Source organism: Columba livia, chromosome 1 (assembly GCF_036013475.1).
Source record: "Columba livia isolate bColLiv1 breed racing homer chromosome 1, bColLiv1.pat.W.v2, whole genome shotgun sequence".
Classification (NCBI taxonomy): Eukaryota; Metazoa; Chordata; class Aves; order Columbiformes; family Columbidae; genus Columba; species Columba livia.
In genome coordinates, this window is record NC_088602.1 from 126,455,807 (window position 1) to 126,470,748 (window position 14,942).

The following is a 14,942-nucleotide window of genomic DNA, read 5'->3' on the forward strand; positions in this document are numbered from 1 at the left end:
GTGGGTATAAAAATACATACATCAAAGAGAGCTATGGAAATTGATGGGTTTAATATCTTTAAATTTTGAATTATACTGATATATATTAGTATTCATCTACCGCGGAATGCGATGAACAAAGCTATAATTAATTTTGCAAAAATGATTGTTCAACAGATGAGCAGTATGTATCTTAATTAACTGCAGTGCTTATATGTAATTAGGTCTCCAGGATGCCTCTTATTCATCTCTTTTTAAAGCAGTTTTTACAGAACAACTGGATAGGCAATTTTACATTAATTACTCAGTATAGGCCGAATAAAGAAAGAGGTGGCAGTTGGTTTATCATGTCACGTAAATAGAGACTTGTGTATCTACTGAAATACATTTATACAGTCGCACAAGAAATTCTATTCTGTCTCTCTAGACTGATTACTCAACAACTGATTTCTATGGTTTTATTTCATAATACTTGATGAAAAGTGCCCTGTTTAGCTAAATGACTAGTCCTGTTACAAATCCAGCAATCCATAAAAAGGTTTGGTGTACAGTATCTTGAAGTTCATTAGTTTGGTCTTGCTAATTTCAAGTCTGTAACAGAGAATCTGAGAGACAGGCAGCAGTAAAAGGCTTGGGAGAATTCCCCTACTAAAAAATGAATAAATTTTAAGATCAAAAATGATCAGTATTTTCATTCAAAACGACAAACGCAGACTGTAGATTTTTTTCACAGCTGAAAATGTATCAACCCAAAATCAGAAAAGTCCACAAAATCTTTCTGTATATACCATAACAGAAGAGTACAAGTCTGACTGTTCTGCAAGATCATTAACAGTTTCATTTCTTTCCTCAAAAATTATTTGGTTGTTACTTTTGCCATTCTATGCTTATACAGGAGTGTGTACTGTATGATATGAAAGATACACCAGACAAGTAGATGAAGAGCAGGGCAAGAATGTGTCACAAGCTTTAAAATATCTTACTAAGTCATTCTGAAGTTATGATTTGTTATATGTCTTATCTGAGATGTGAGTTTTAAGAGGAGTATTGAGAATGGATTTAGGATTCTGCTTACAAGTTTATCTCTTCTTGTAAGGGATGATGATGGAAAAAGAAAAATCAATTATTTTTTGAAATGGTGCAGTTGAGGTTGATATTATTAAGGCAAAGCAGAAGCTGTCATGTGATAACATAAGCATTATGGCTAAAGGTTGGAGGATTATATAAGTGAAAATGGAAGTTAATGGGAAGGCATATCAGGAGTTGATTCAATTAAGTAATGAACCAGGAAGATAATTTCACAAGAATCTGTTTGAGAGAATGAGACTTTCAGGCACTGAAGCCAAAGAAGAGATTATCAATAAGCAAGATGCTTAGACTTTTGTTGGTCAGTTTGGAGGTGATTTGCAGGAAGAAACACTCTAGTTTAGTATCAGCCTGAATCTGAGCATTAAAGTGTGATGTTCCAAAGATGAAACCGATATTATGGATGACAGTCTCAGGGAAGACAGTGGTGCTGTTAGCTGTGTAGAAGTAGCCAAGAGAGAAGACAAAAAATAATAGACACAAAAATAGAGTTCATCTTGGCAATGTTAAGTTCATGTCTGTACACTTGTGAGCACATTTTAGAAAAGGAGGAATACTACTCTAACTTGGATGGAAGGAATCCAAGTTAGAGATGTGTATTTATGAACCATTAGGGGGCGGGGAATAGATATTTATTTCTCTGTTTATAGGAGAGAACCTCCTGAAATACTGAAACAGAGAGGTAAAGGAAGCATTCATGTTTCAATCTGGAGAGGGGAAAAAAACAAACAAACAAACCATAAACCAGGGAAAATAAGCAATATTTTGGAGACACGAGGTTTGCCAAAGGAAAGACATAATCAACAATGTCCAAGGGCATCCAATATACAGAGCACAGTGGTGAAAAAATTGTTTTGAAATTTAGCCAATAAATCTATAGAGGCCTTGATAAGAGTAATGTATGCACATGCAAACCAGACTCAAAAACATCTAGAGTGGATGTAGAGCATTAAGACAGCATGTTCTCTGATTTGGGAGGTGAAAGTGGGAATTGACAAGCAAGAAGTGAAGAAATCAGAAATGTAACCCATTCTAGGCATACCTAATGGGAGAGACATAATTGTCCTATCGGGGTAAGTAATTTGAGGAAAATAAGAGGCTAAGATGAGGGCTAAGTGCAGAACTGGAGGTAGCTTTCTGGTGTCGATGACCTGTTCCGTTTGCTCTAACATCTGCTGGCAGCCACCTTCTTTTGAAGTAAGAGTATGTGCCAAGCCAAATAAAATGAACTCTCTCTGCAGCAGGGCAGAACTATGTTGTTGTTTGCTCATGTTTTTCTTTTTTCTTCAGCTGAAATCAAGTTGTACGTGCTATTACCTAGTGGTAGATAACATATATTCAAATACTAAAACAAGCACATTTACTGCATCTAGAGAGAGAATTTGCAGTAGAATATAAAAATACCAACTTGAAAATTCAATTTGCATTTCCTACTAGAAATTTGTACCATCTGTTGGTAAAACAAGAAAATACATGGGTCTTTATGAAGCATCCAAAAAGTCTGCAAGTTCAAAGGATATTGATCCATGGGAAAATAATTTTCAGAATGAAGACTTTTCAGTGAAAACTTTTTTGACCTTCATGCCAGTCCCTTGAGAGGATGTGAGCAAAAGTAGCCTTGATCTGACAGCTGGATGACGAAAACTGTGTGTTATGAGTCATTACATATCACTAATTGATACTTTAAATCACACCTGGCAACACAGTAGAAGCTAATATAGGTTGAGTTTTAAGTCCACAGCTATATTCTGAACGAACTGTCATTTCCAAATAATGCATCATATTTAAACATAAAGGGAGCATAATGTGATAATTCAGTGTGAAGATAACACTGGGCTTACTTATTGGCTAGCAAATATTTATGATAATTTATTTATAAGCAAAGATGTCATAGTTTTGTGTTCTTTATGTAAATGATCAGTCTAAATCATTTAATCATAGAGATGGAAATTTAAAATTTCAAAAATAATTTGAAATTATGAGTTCATGAAACTTGTTACTCCATGCTAGACAGTACATCTTTTGATGCTTTAATAAAAAGGAAACCGGAATCACAGTTAACTTTGAAAAGTATCCATGGGATAGGTCTTTAAAAGTGCTTTAATGACTGATGTGATATATTTACATCTTGCACTATTTTCACGTTTGTGATGTGTTCAAATCAAAGCCTATTTCTTTATATTGTTAATGAAAATATCTTCTCAAAGGTGGTGTTTTACATTGCCAATCTCAGTTATTTGCCTTCAGTTTTGCTGCTATGCTCTTCTTGCTCTACCTGGACTCAATATTTTCTGGTGTATTTTTTTGGCTAAACATACCTAAAATATCTCGGGACACAGTCCGGGCCTACTGAACTTCAAAATGAAAAGTGAAAATACTTTTGGAATCTAGCTTCAGTAGCTGTTGTAGCCTCTCGAAGATTCAATGGAAGCTAAGTTGCATGGAAATACTTATACATGATACATTTTTGAAAATATTTAGGTTGATTTCCTTTAAAAGGAAATGACAGTAGAAAACAAGCAGTAGCACAAAGAAAAGCTTGAGAGCTCACTTTCTTATCTCAAAGGGAAACAAAAGACAATATTTAGTGGAATCAAAAGTAACATACAAAAAAATGACAAATGTCCGTTTATTCCTTTCAGTGAATGATGATTGTGCAATTCATTGTCATATAACATCTTTAGGGTTGATAACTTAATAAGACTAAAAGGGACTTAGGATACATGGATGGACAATGAGAAGAACTCATTATAATATTTCTAAGCAAAGAAAAATTTATAGCAGGAGAAAATCTGCAAGTGCCAGTGCTTAAGCAAATCTAAGAATCCAAGATTAAGCCAGTGCTCCTGAGCCAGGCACATTGTAACACTTATTCTTAAAGATGGGGAATTATTGCAGGGTTTTTTTTAAAGCATTTTTGGTAGATATTGTTAGAGGCAATAGTGGCTTGACAACAGGTCTAGATTTATAGAGAAGTTAACTTGTTCACTGTTTTTAAGTACAATAACGTGAACTCAATCTTTACTATTTTAAGTTGTAAAACTCTTGTCAAACATAAGGAACTTGTGGTTTTCTCTTGGGTTTTCAGAACAGTGGTGTGATTTGGTGCATTTCCTGCTTAAGTCAGTGGGACCATAATTTGTATTTAGCTGTAATATTGTTTCTGTGAACTCAAAATTCTAAATAGAATAGAAGCAAAATCTGACCTGGCATTTGACATTGTAACTATCACGAATAATAACTCTACAAGGTTTAGAAGAATTTAATTAATCCCAATATCATAACCATAGTGTTAAAATTTTAATAACTCACATACTGCATTTGCAAAAGAAACACTTTAATATTTCATATGTTTTATCTGAACAGTACTGGTGACCAAGTGGCAGCATATTTATTTTAAAACAAGTATCTATTTGAATTTTAGAGATAAGGGTCTCTGAGCCTGAGGGTCTAGAAGCCATAAAAATTAAAACATGTCATGTTGCAGGAGGAATGGTTCCAGATTAAAGCGTTTGGAAAGGTCCTGATAGGATGTTTGACTTCCAGGATACAGCATACTCAGGCCATACTCAGTAGGACAGTAATGCACTTCTGAAAATGGGCTGATTTTCACCAGGCTCTGTGACCTGAGTGCTGTGGTGGCTTGCTGGGCTGTTTGGAGTCCCAAGTAGGCTATACCATGAAGTGTCAAAACTCCCTATAACATAGGAATATATTGATATTGATAGGGGCCGCAGGACACCATGAGATACGTACAAAGGGCACATGTCCAGTTCACAGAATGACAAAATGGTTGGGTTGGAAGGTACCTCTGGAGATCATCTAGTCCAACCTACCCACTAAAGAGAAGGAGACTCCACAACCTCTCTGGGCAGCCTGTTCCAGGGATCTGGCACCCCCAAAGTAAAGAAGTTTTTCCTCATGTTCAGATGGAACCTCCTGTGCTTCAGTGTGTGCCCATTGCCCCTCATCCTATTGTTGGGCACCACTGAAAGGAGTCTGGTCCATCCTCTTGACATCCACCCTTGAGATATTTATAAACATTGATGAGATCTCCTCTCAGCCTTCTCTTCTCCAGGCTGAACAGACCCAGCTCTCTCAGTCTTTCTTCATAAGAAAGGTGCTCTAGGCCCCTAATCATCTTTGTAGCCTGCCACTGGACTCCCTCCAGTAATCCCTTCTCCTTCTTAAGTTGGGGAGCCCAGAACTGGATGCAGTGCTCCAGATGTGGCCTCACCAGGGCAGAGTAGAGGGGGAGAATAAACCTCCCTCAACATGCTGGCCACCTTCCTAATGCACCCCAGGATACCATTGGCCTTTACCCATTCAACATTCAGCCCATAAGGCAAAGGATAGCACAAGCTCAGACTTTCCATAGTATGCAAAAAGGCATATTTAAACTTGCACAAGAAACCTGTGCAAGAGGTGGATCTTAGTTTGATTACAGAAACAAGTCCAATCTCAAGCAGTATAAACTAAGATTACTTGTTGCTGTCTTCCATGGTAGACTGCTACAAATTAATTCCTCACAAATATTTAAAGACAATATAGAAAGTGTCTTGTCCAAAATTCTGTGTTATATTCAGACAGCATTTTCATTTCCTCTGTGTATTTTAAAATTAGCTATCTCGTGTGAATTCATATAAAAGTTCCTAATAGTGCATAGTAGTAGTGGTATTTTTGTATTCACTTTCTTCTTTCAGCAGTGCTGTCTTTTTTTTTTCCTTCCCTCTCCTCTCACCTTGTTTTAAGGTTTCCTCCCTGCATTCTGCAGCAGTTGAAAGCACGGAGTTGTTTCCACATTAGTTTTGACAGGAATGAATGAGTTTGATTCATATCGTAGACACTTACATTTTAAACTATATTTACCTGGTTTTGCACATTAGACACAGTCACATTTGTCTACCCTGAGGCACTCAGAAATCTGTGATTTTATTTTATTTTTTTTTTTTCAAACCAGACCTTAATCTCTGTACTGACAGCCTGATAACTCCAGCTATCTGAAATAGATATTTCCCCTGCCTTCCACACTGTTCCTTTCTCCAAATTGACTTTAAAGTGCAGAATATCACCAACCAAGAAAGCTGAAGCATGCCCTGTTAGATTGTAACTTAACTTTCTAACTCCATTTTTTCAGGCCTGACTGAACTCAGTGACAGTCCAGTTTCCCTGGAGCTAGAGCGTTGCAAGTCTCCCACTTCAGGTAAAGGTGATTGGCTTCTCTTCCTGCAGTCTGTATAGGCCATTCATGTCATGAATCACTGTGTTTCATTAATACCTAAGAAGTGAAGTGCATAGTTAAAGATCCAAAGAGAAGAAATTACTGGAGAAGTGCTTATTACATAGCACAATAAAATCCTAAGTCTCTTTATTTAAAGATAAGTTAAATGGACATGGTGCATCTTGAGGTGAACAGTATGAAACCATTTAAATTAACAGCATCGTGCAGGTATATTCCTATGTCTTACTTGGATTCAGGACTTTTGTTAGAGGCCTGTTTCTCTGGCTTTTTTAAAAGGCTGGCTTCCTTTTTTTCAGTAGGTAGTCCTAATAATTTTGTATATGTTATGCATATGTGCACATAGAGAGATTATTTGAAAAATGGCAACATGGAGATGGTAAATTTAAACATTAGAACCCACCAGTGCCTAAGTTTTGTAACTTACAATGGAAACATAACCTCAGATAAAAATATTTGCCTATCAGCCGCTTTGACCCAGCAGTAAAATCTTGGCCATTTAAAAATGTAGAAATGTTTCCCATTTTACCCATAGTCCTTCAGAAGGTGAAGTTAATCTTGTTCCTAGAGACTTTTTGTGCAAGTACCTAGTCTGCATTGATTTCATTAATGTGAGTTCACTGTCTTAAAGATTGTTGCTTACAGCTGTTTTCTAGTAGCTGACTTTTAAATGTGATGGAAAATAAGCAAGTAAAGCTGTGATACATTGATTTTGCTTATGGTGTGCATATCACACTTCTTTTTCTTGTAGTTTGGTAAGTAAGTATTGATACATAGCTTTTTTTTTTTTTCCCCCTAATTAACAAATTCCCACAAGTATGCTATTCAAATCCTCTGTTATTATTTCACATATTTGACTTTATTATAACAGGACACATGAATCTTGAGTAGAGGCCACTAATTAGTTATTTACAAAAATCTGACACTACTAAAAGCATTTCCATGACACACCAAGAATTAAACCAAAACATCTGTTTTGAAATATGTATTTCCTTGTACTATTTGCAACCCAAATTCTGTAGACATGCAAATATCAAAGTGAAATAGGCTATAATAATATTGGTTTAACACTACAAGCTCAAACTCTTGAGCTGGGCTTCAGAAATTCATGATACGGGCTTTAAAATAAAACATTTGATAACTCAGTATAAGAAGACTATTTATTCTGTGGATCGTTGGGATTCATCTTTTCAGTCTTCTATCCAGAAACAAGCTACAAACTCACTTTTTACTGAAATCTAAGAGATCACTGACTTGGTAAACATATGTGCATATGTTTAGTTTTAAAATGATGAGTGACTCCTATAGCATCTTACTTTATCTGCCCTTAACTTCCATTTTTCATTCTGATATTGATCAAAAATATCTGGTTTGGATAAATTTAAAATAATTTGCTCCGAAATTTATTCTGCTTTTTTGTTTTGAGTATAATTCAGCAGGAAAAAAATAGCATATTTATAAATGTTTCTTATTTTAGCCCTTCAGTGTTGTTTTCCAAGCTATATTTGAATCTCTAAAAGGTGAAATCAAGTGCAATTTTGTAGGCAGTAACTATTACTGGAGTTAACTGATGTTTAAAATAGAAGTTACTTTTCCTGTGACTGATAATAATTATTTTTAATTAATGCAAAATTAAAATTAGTTTGCTTTGGCATACCTGGTCTTAAACTGGGAAAAATCTAGTCTAATCATCTGGAGTAACTCACCTCAACATTGCGACCTCCAAGAACTTGGGAGTGGAACTGCCTTGTGCTTTCCAGCACGCACTCCCAGCTGCATCAGCCTTGGCGCTGGCTAACATTTCTTTCTCATAGAACACAACGGATTGATCTGCACAGTTACAAATTCATCAGGCAGGGTCCTTATGGTTCTGGTCTTGCCTTTGATTTGTTTAAGGTTCATGGCACACAGGCTCCGTAATGGAAGTGTGCTGTGCTCTTGAGAGTCCCATATCTGTGTTTGTAAAACCAGTGACCACACACCTCTGCTGAAGAGAGGCCCAGACTTCACCCTTCCAAAATTTAGCAGGAACAGTGAGCACACTTGGCTGCTGAGTCAGGTGATTGAAGTTGCTGCCCAACAAAGGCCCTGCTGGGTCTGATTACACCAACTGATGAGGTTGCGAAGACACAAGCAACAAAGTTTGATTGTGGTTCACAGATGAGGTCAACATCAGTTCTTCACCTGGCAGTGAAGGTCGTGCTGCTTACTGACCCTGAGTATTCACAGTGCACACACAGATTGCAAAACTGCTGGAAGCCACTAGTCTGTGGGACAAACATTACACACACGACAGCATGCTGGTAAGCAACTTCATCCTCAGTTCCATACAAAGGGGAATGATTTGAGGACCAATGTTGATGTGCCAACACACCTGCTTGGAGACTCCAAGACAAAGCCTAGGAAGGAACCCTCCAGCACACTGATGCCGATGTAGATGCAAACATTTTTACATCTAAGAGTAACTTAGATTTCAGTTCCTAACAGGCCATAAGAATAGTGTTGATAGAGGCTTCTTGGAGAACTTGAAAAATCTCACACCTCCTCATCTCTTGGTCTGATCCTGAATGTTGCTTATCCTGCCTGAACCACCTTGGTTTCTCTGAAAAATATATTTTGCCTGTAACATCCTACTGCTTGTCAATGTTTTAACCTCTGACAGCTTCTGCAGAGACAGCCTAGGTCAACTCAGTAATTCAGCTTTCTTGTTCTTCTTCTGCCCCGCCCTAAATCAAAATTAGGCATTTGTGTTCTATCACTGATGTGAATGTTGGAGCACTGAGCAAGAGACTCAGTGCTGAAGAATACTCCTTATTTTACATGTAGGGATTGTTTCTAATTCAGTACAAACTTCTTCTATTAAGCAATATTTTAAACTTGTTTCACAAGACTGTATTTTCAGGTGCTCCTCCCGTACTATTTATGAAAGCATGACTTTGCAGACAATGTAATTGAAAAAACAGATTTCTGTTCTGAACACCTTTCAGACTAGAACATGAAGTTAAACCATGTGATGAAAATATTTCTGAAATTCAAAGTGACACACAGGGTAGCAGCAAGTGAAGAAATACCAACCTTGCATTTTAAGAATAGTAGGCAGAGGAGAGGAATCATCTTCCTTAATCACTGGTATCTTATTTTAGTTCAATTAGTATTTGAATACCGTAGTGATGCATTTCCAATACTGTACGGGGAGACAGAAAGTTAATAAAAGCATTTGAAAGCTTCTGCTTATTTGTGAATATCTGAGTGGTAGCTGTTTCCACTGTAAATAAAATGTGTTCCAGGTATAGCGATATATATGGAATAATATTGATGCACATTATGAAACAAAAAACTTTAAAAAACAAACCCACTTATCTATATTAAGAATGTTTCATGAGAACAGTGATGCAGCGTGGCATGCCACAGAATGGTATTTGAGTGGATTAAAACCCCCTCAGATCATATGAAGAACAGTGAAGATTGGGATTTTTCAATACCACCAGAATATTTTATTCTTACTTATGCATGCCATGCTCTTCCAATGAGGAAAGTCGAACTGCATTTTGATTGTTGTTTGTGATTTGAAGGTTAAAAGTTAGGACTTTACTGCATTCACCCTAAAATGGCATGTGAGAGCTCAGTAGCTCTGAAACAAAATAAACTCTGAGGCCTTTTAAGCTCTCATAATGTAAGTGGCGCTGCATCTAATGCTGGAGTTAATTACTACATACTGGATTATGGGACAGTGTCCATTCCAGTAAAGTTTACCTTTATTTTTATCATCTCATTGGGAAAATTTACTCGGAGGCTCTTTGGAGTATGTTTTATATAACATACATAACTATATATATGTCCCTTACTGCTTTAGCCATTTATATGCACCTTCATATTGAAGTGTGTAGTTGAAAATACACTGTGAGCATAAGAAAATTTATCTGTAAGAGGTCATTAACTTTGTGTAAGATGCAGTGGACAGTTTAGACTCCTTTCAGAGACCAGGAGAAAAGAATTTCATCAGTCTGTGCATAGGAAAGTGACTTCCCAAATGTGTGTTCTAAAATGAAAGTGCATTTATGTTTTTTTCTTAAGAAATCACCTTAATATTGAGCATTTGCATCCAAAATTCTTTTAAGACTATAAAGATCAGAGAAGGCTATGTAAAGATTTCCACAATTGATTTGCATGAGCTTTGGAACAGGTCCCTAATGGCAAGATTATGAATTTTTATATGTACTCTGATTTCCAAGTGCTGCTATCCTGATTCATTTTGCTGGTTAAATCTGCTGGGATTAGGTCCATGCCATGCCAAGCTCCCACTTTCCTACACGAAATGTTTAAAAATAGCTTTGTTTCAATAAGAATATTATTAAGTTTCCAACAGTTCTGTTTTTTACGTCATGGGTAACTGCAAAGTAGCTGTAGGGAATTGACTCAGTTTGAAAATTATATTGTTGTGGTAAACGAGCAAGACAGTAAATGTTTCAAAACATTTTGTGTGTGTGGAAAACAGAGATTGTAATTTATTTTGAAACTTGATTATTGATAACACTGCCAGCATAACAGTTTCTACTTATTTATATTAAATTTTAAAAAATGCTTAGTAGTCAGAAGGCAAATCACTGAAGAGAGGTTAGCTCCTGCACTGTGAATACAAGGTGCGTTTTATTACTTTTTCCGATATGCGAGGGGGTTTCTGATTGAGTGAATTTGTGCTTGCTTAAGATCTTGAGAAAGGATGCATATGGCAGGATTAGCAAGGAACATGGAGCAGTGTAAACCGGCAGAGGGGAGGAAATGGGCATCTGGGTTGGGACCATGGTCCTTGGCACAGGGACAGCAATGGGGGTAGCCCACTTGCACCCCATGGTGCACGGCTCAGGGTTTGAGTTGGGCTGAGCTCACCAACAGTGGCTAGCATCTCCTATGGACCATGAAGACAGGAGCTGCGCCAGGGAGCAGAGCCAAACACAGCCTGGATATCAGTCCGTGAGTCCAGCGCCAGATCAGCAGGGCCATGGCCAGGCACAGGAGTGGCAGTGATGCAGCAGCAGCTGTAGCTCAGGGCAAGGTTGAGAGGTTGTTTCCCCAGGGGAAAGTGCTGCCTGGGGTGCTCTGCCTGAGGCCACCAAAGGAAGCGGACTGTCTCTATATTGGCTCTGAGCCACAGCAACCAACCCAGAGCTTTACTGTGTACCTTGTCCAAGTGGGTATCTAAATATTAGGGTCTTAAATTTGTGTTTTAGCAGAAGGAGACTGGGACTGATATTCCATGACACAGGCAGAAGCTGCCAAATAGGAAAAGAACCATATGAAGTCACCTTCATTTTGAATAATATGATATTATCTGACTACAGTCCTGCTGTGACAGCTGATGGAAGCACAACACTGAATGTCATAGCTGCGAGTGCACATACGTTTGTTGGTTGTGCCTTGGTGTTTTCACTGAAAGACCCATAGGAACTATGAGGATACGAGATGGGAAGTTGTTGGGTTGGGAAAGCTGGCACTTAGCTTAGTTCACTGCCAGACTGCACCTGTTAACTCTGTGCCTCCTTCTTGTCCCACAGTGGGGTAACTTGACTGTTTACACACTAAGCTCTTTTGGAAACGGGCTGTCTTGCCTTGCACTGTGGCATTACTAATTCTACTTGCTGCCCTCAGCATGAATGCAAACAAACAATGGCAACAAACTCTGCTAGCCTCTTGAACATTTATACTCTACTTCATTCTTAAACTAAACTCATTTTCAAAAGCTCTTTCTCAGCAAGATAGGTTTATGTGCCTAATCCTTCTTTATAATAGTTGTAGAGATAGTAAAATATACGTGATTTAGGTACTAAAAATAGGTTACATAATAATATGCACATTCTGATCAGTTTAATGGCAAAATCTTAGTTTTACCCCAAAATAAGTAATTTGCACAGCTTTAATCACACTAAAGCATGAAAGCAATCAGCTCCTCCTTTTGTTTTTACCCTCAAAGATGTCTAATGACCGTGGTCTATGCTATGTCCTTTGTCAAAAATTTCCAAATTTGGTTGTGGAGACTGTGGCAGGAGTAACTCCCAGCTCCCTCAACTTCTGTTCCTTCATTTCCTCATGCTGTGCATCTCCTTTGTCTTTTAGCCTCCTACTCACCATGTCCCCTGCTCTATCCCTATACCCATAAACCAATTTATCAACTGTATTGTCCTTCTCTTTCTGATCCTCAGTCGCTTCAGCATCCTGGGACCGTTAGTTTGCAGCCTTAAGGATGGTCTGTTTTGTCTGTGCACAGCTGTGGCAGCTCCCAAATCAAGCTCATTTAGATTCCTTCAGAGCAATCAGAAAGTGCAAACTTTGCATGTGCTATATGAGCCTGCACACAAAGCTATTTCTGCAGTCTTGCAGACCAGACATATATACCACACTTTGGGAACAGCTGTGGCACATAACACAATACATATAATTCCTGTTATACAGAAACACCTGTAACATAGAAATAGAAGAGGTTAAACCACCAATTTGCAAAGCTCAAAGCCTCCGTGATAACAGCACTGATGAAACTCCTTGGTGTCAAATGCAGCTAGTTTTTATAGCTCTGAAATAACAGAGTGTCCTGAATTGGAAGGCACTCACAAGGACCATTGAGTCCAACTCCTAAATATCCTGATCTAGATCCTAGTTTGTTAGTAATGTGTCTTACAGCCTTGCTTAGGAACTTGGTAATCCTTTTCAGAGGGCTGGTTGGGCCAGATGTCATACTTTCCTTTAAAGGTGATTATATGCCAAGTGTGCTTCTTGCTCTATAGCACAGCACTGTTTTTCTGGAGCAGTATCCTTCCATTCACAGCTTGAAAGAGTGTATCACAGCTGCTCAGATAAATGAAATGTTTATAAAAGGCTGTTCTGAAAATCAAGCTACCCTTCATGTGAGTGCCTAAAATGGATATAGGAGCCTAACAATTGATATCCAAATGAGAGACTTTTCATGTAGTAGTGCTAGTGATGTATATTTTGATGCTGGAATTATCTGAAGAGATCTCTCCTCCTTGTCCTAAAGCATCCAGTTAAAGTGAGAGCTAGAAATTGGTTACTGGGAGGGCTATGCTGGTTCTACTGTTAACAAAGTGTTGCCCAAGAGCCTGAAGGGCTCTCCTGCATTTCCCTGAAAAAAGGAAGAAAAACATCCAACACAGGTGCCAGCTGAAATATTTTTTTGCCACATTGTAGGCTTTGTAGATTATGACACTGCAAAAGAATGCAACAGAATTTCTTTACAGGGGCTCTGTGGCTTGAAATGGTAAGTGGCTGTTCTGGGCATCCTTCTGACCTAAAAGCTTATTAAATAGAAATTATGAAGGGCACGTTCCTTATATTAATATCTCCCACTGTTCCTCTAGCTGTAATACTTACCATGTGGGCCTTTCTTCAGAAATATAATAGTTGGCTGACAAATACTTCATGGTTCACTTCTAGTAACAGATGGTATGGGTAAGGGTAAAAGCCAGAAAAAAATGTGAGAAAATACTGAATGAATGCAAAGTGAAATAATCAAATTGAAAATTAAGTCTTCTCAATAATTAATAAAAGATTTCTTAAGGCGTAAAATTTAATGCCATTTCGACTGCTACAAGACATGCTTCATTTCAGTTCTCTGGTGTTCATTGTTTAAAAATGTGCTCATGTGTAAGGAAATGAAAACATTTTTGAACAGAAGCAAAATCATAGTTTTGTTGCATTATTGGAACACAACAGATAATTAAATCTTCAGTAAATGGAGTACAATATTTTGATGTCTAGATATCTGGTATCCTGAAGCTGCTGTATTTTGTTTCTGTGCAATGTCTTCCTTTCCATACTATTACAATAGTGTATTCTGTCTCCATTATCTGTACAATATGCCCTCTCTTTTTCAAATTATATCTTAAGGTATGACGTCATCAGAAGTCACAATTTCATTGCACCCTCTTATTAAATTGGTTTCCAGGTGTTTCAATATTTGTGTTATGCTGCCTAAGCAGCATTTGCAATATTTGCCTTAATCTCACTTGTGGGTTGTTTTTTTTTATCATTCCTGTTATCACAAGGTAAGATATTGCAGCACACAGCCAAAGCTGTGTAAAGCACCATTCGCTTCTTGAGCGCTGGAGTAATGTTTCATCCAATGCTTCTTTGTTCAGTTACATTTATTTTGCTGAATGGTGTACGTGAAAATATTTAAACCATAATTCTGCCTTTATATGCTGATTTTAAAAAGTACTACAAATTTGCAACATGGTATTAACCAGAAGATGGCATGTTGTTTTCCCTCACTCCCTTTTCTTTCTTACTTATTAACAACTGCCTTTCTCCTTTTTCTGTTGTTTCAGTTAAAGGATCAAGAAAGTTAAGTCTGCCAACAGATCTTAAGACTGATCTTGGTACGGTAGGCAAAAGCCAACAGCTTTAAACTTCCTTACATTCATTGGCAAAACATTTTACCAACTGATCCATGAGATAACACAATAACCTCAGAGGCTTTGTCTGAAAAGGCTTTCTAAAAACCACCTATTAACCCATACAGTTCTGTTGGCAGCTCTCAGCATTTTGCTTAATATTCATTTATTTCATGTGGACATATTTTGCCAGTCGTTACACACTGCGTGTGTAATACTTTATTATGAAAATGCTT

The 14,942-nt window shown here is 37.5% G+C and overlaps 1 protein-coding gene across 11 annotated transcripts in view; it reads left to right on the forward strand.

Annotated features, from left to right (window-relative positions):
• The window catches only part of STXBP5L (syntaxin binding protein 5L), a 201,006-nt gene that overhangs the window by 151,408 nt on the left and 34,656 nt on the right, over positions 1 to 14,942 (forward strand). For 8 of the 11 annotated variants that reach the window (XM_065077508.1, XM_065077491.1, XM_065077554.1 and 5 more), the window contains one exon: positions 6,203 to 6,268. The exons of 1 other annotated variant lie outside the window; for it this stretch is intronic. In XM_065077508.1, coding sequence (XP_064933580.1) covers positions 6,203 to 6,268 — 66 coding nt within the window. Of the gene's footprint in view, positions 1 to 6,202; positions 6,269 to 14,640; positions 14,692 to 14,942 lie in introns of all 11 variants that reach the window. 2 more of the 11 variants (XM_065077498.1, XM_065077533.1) reach the window with 1 other exon arrangement.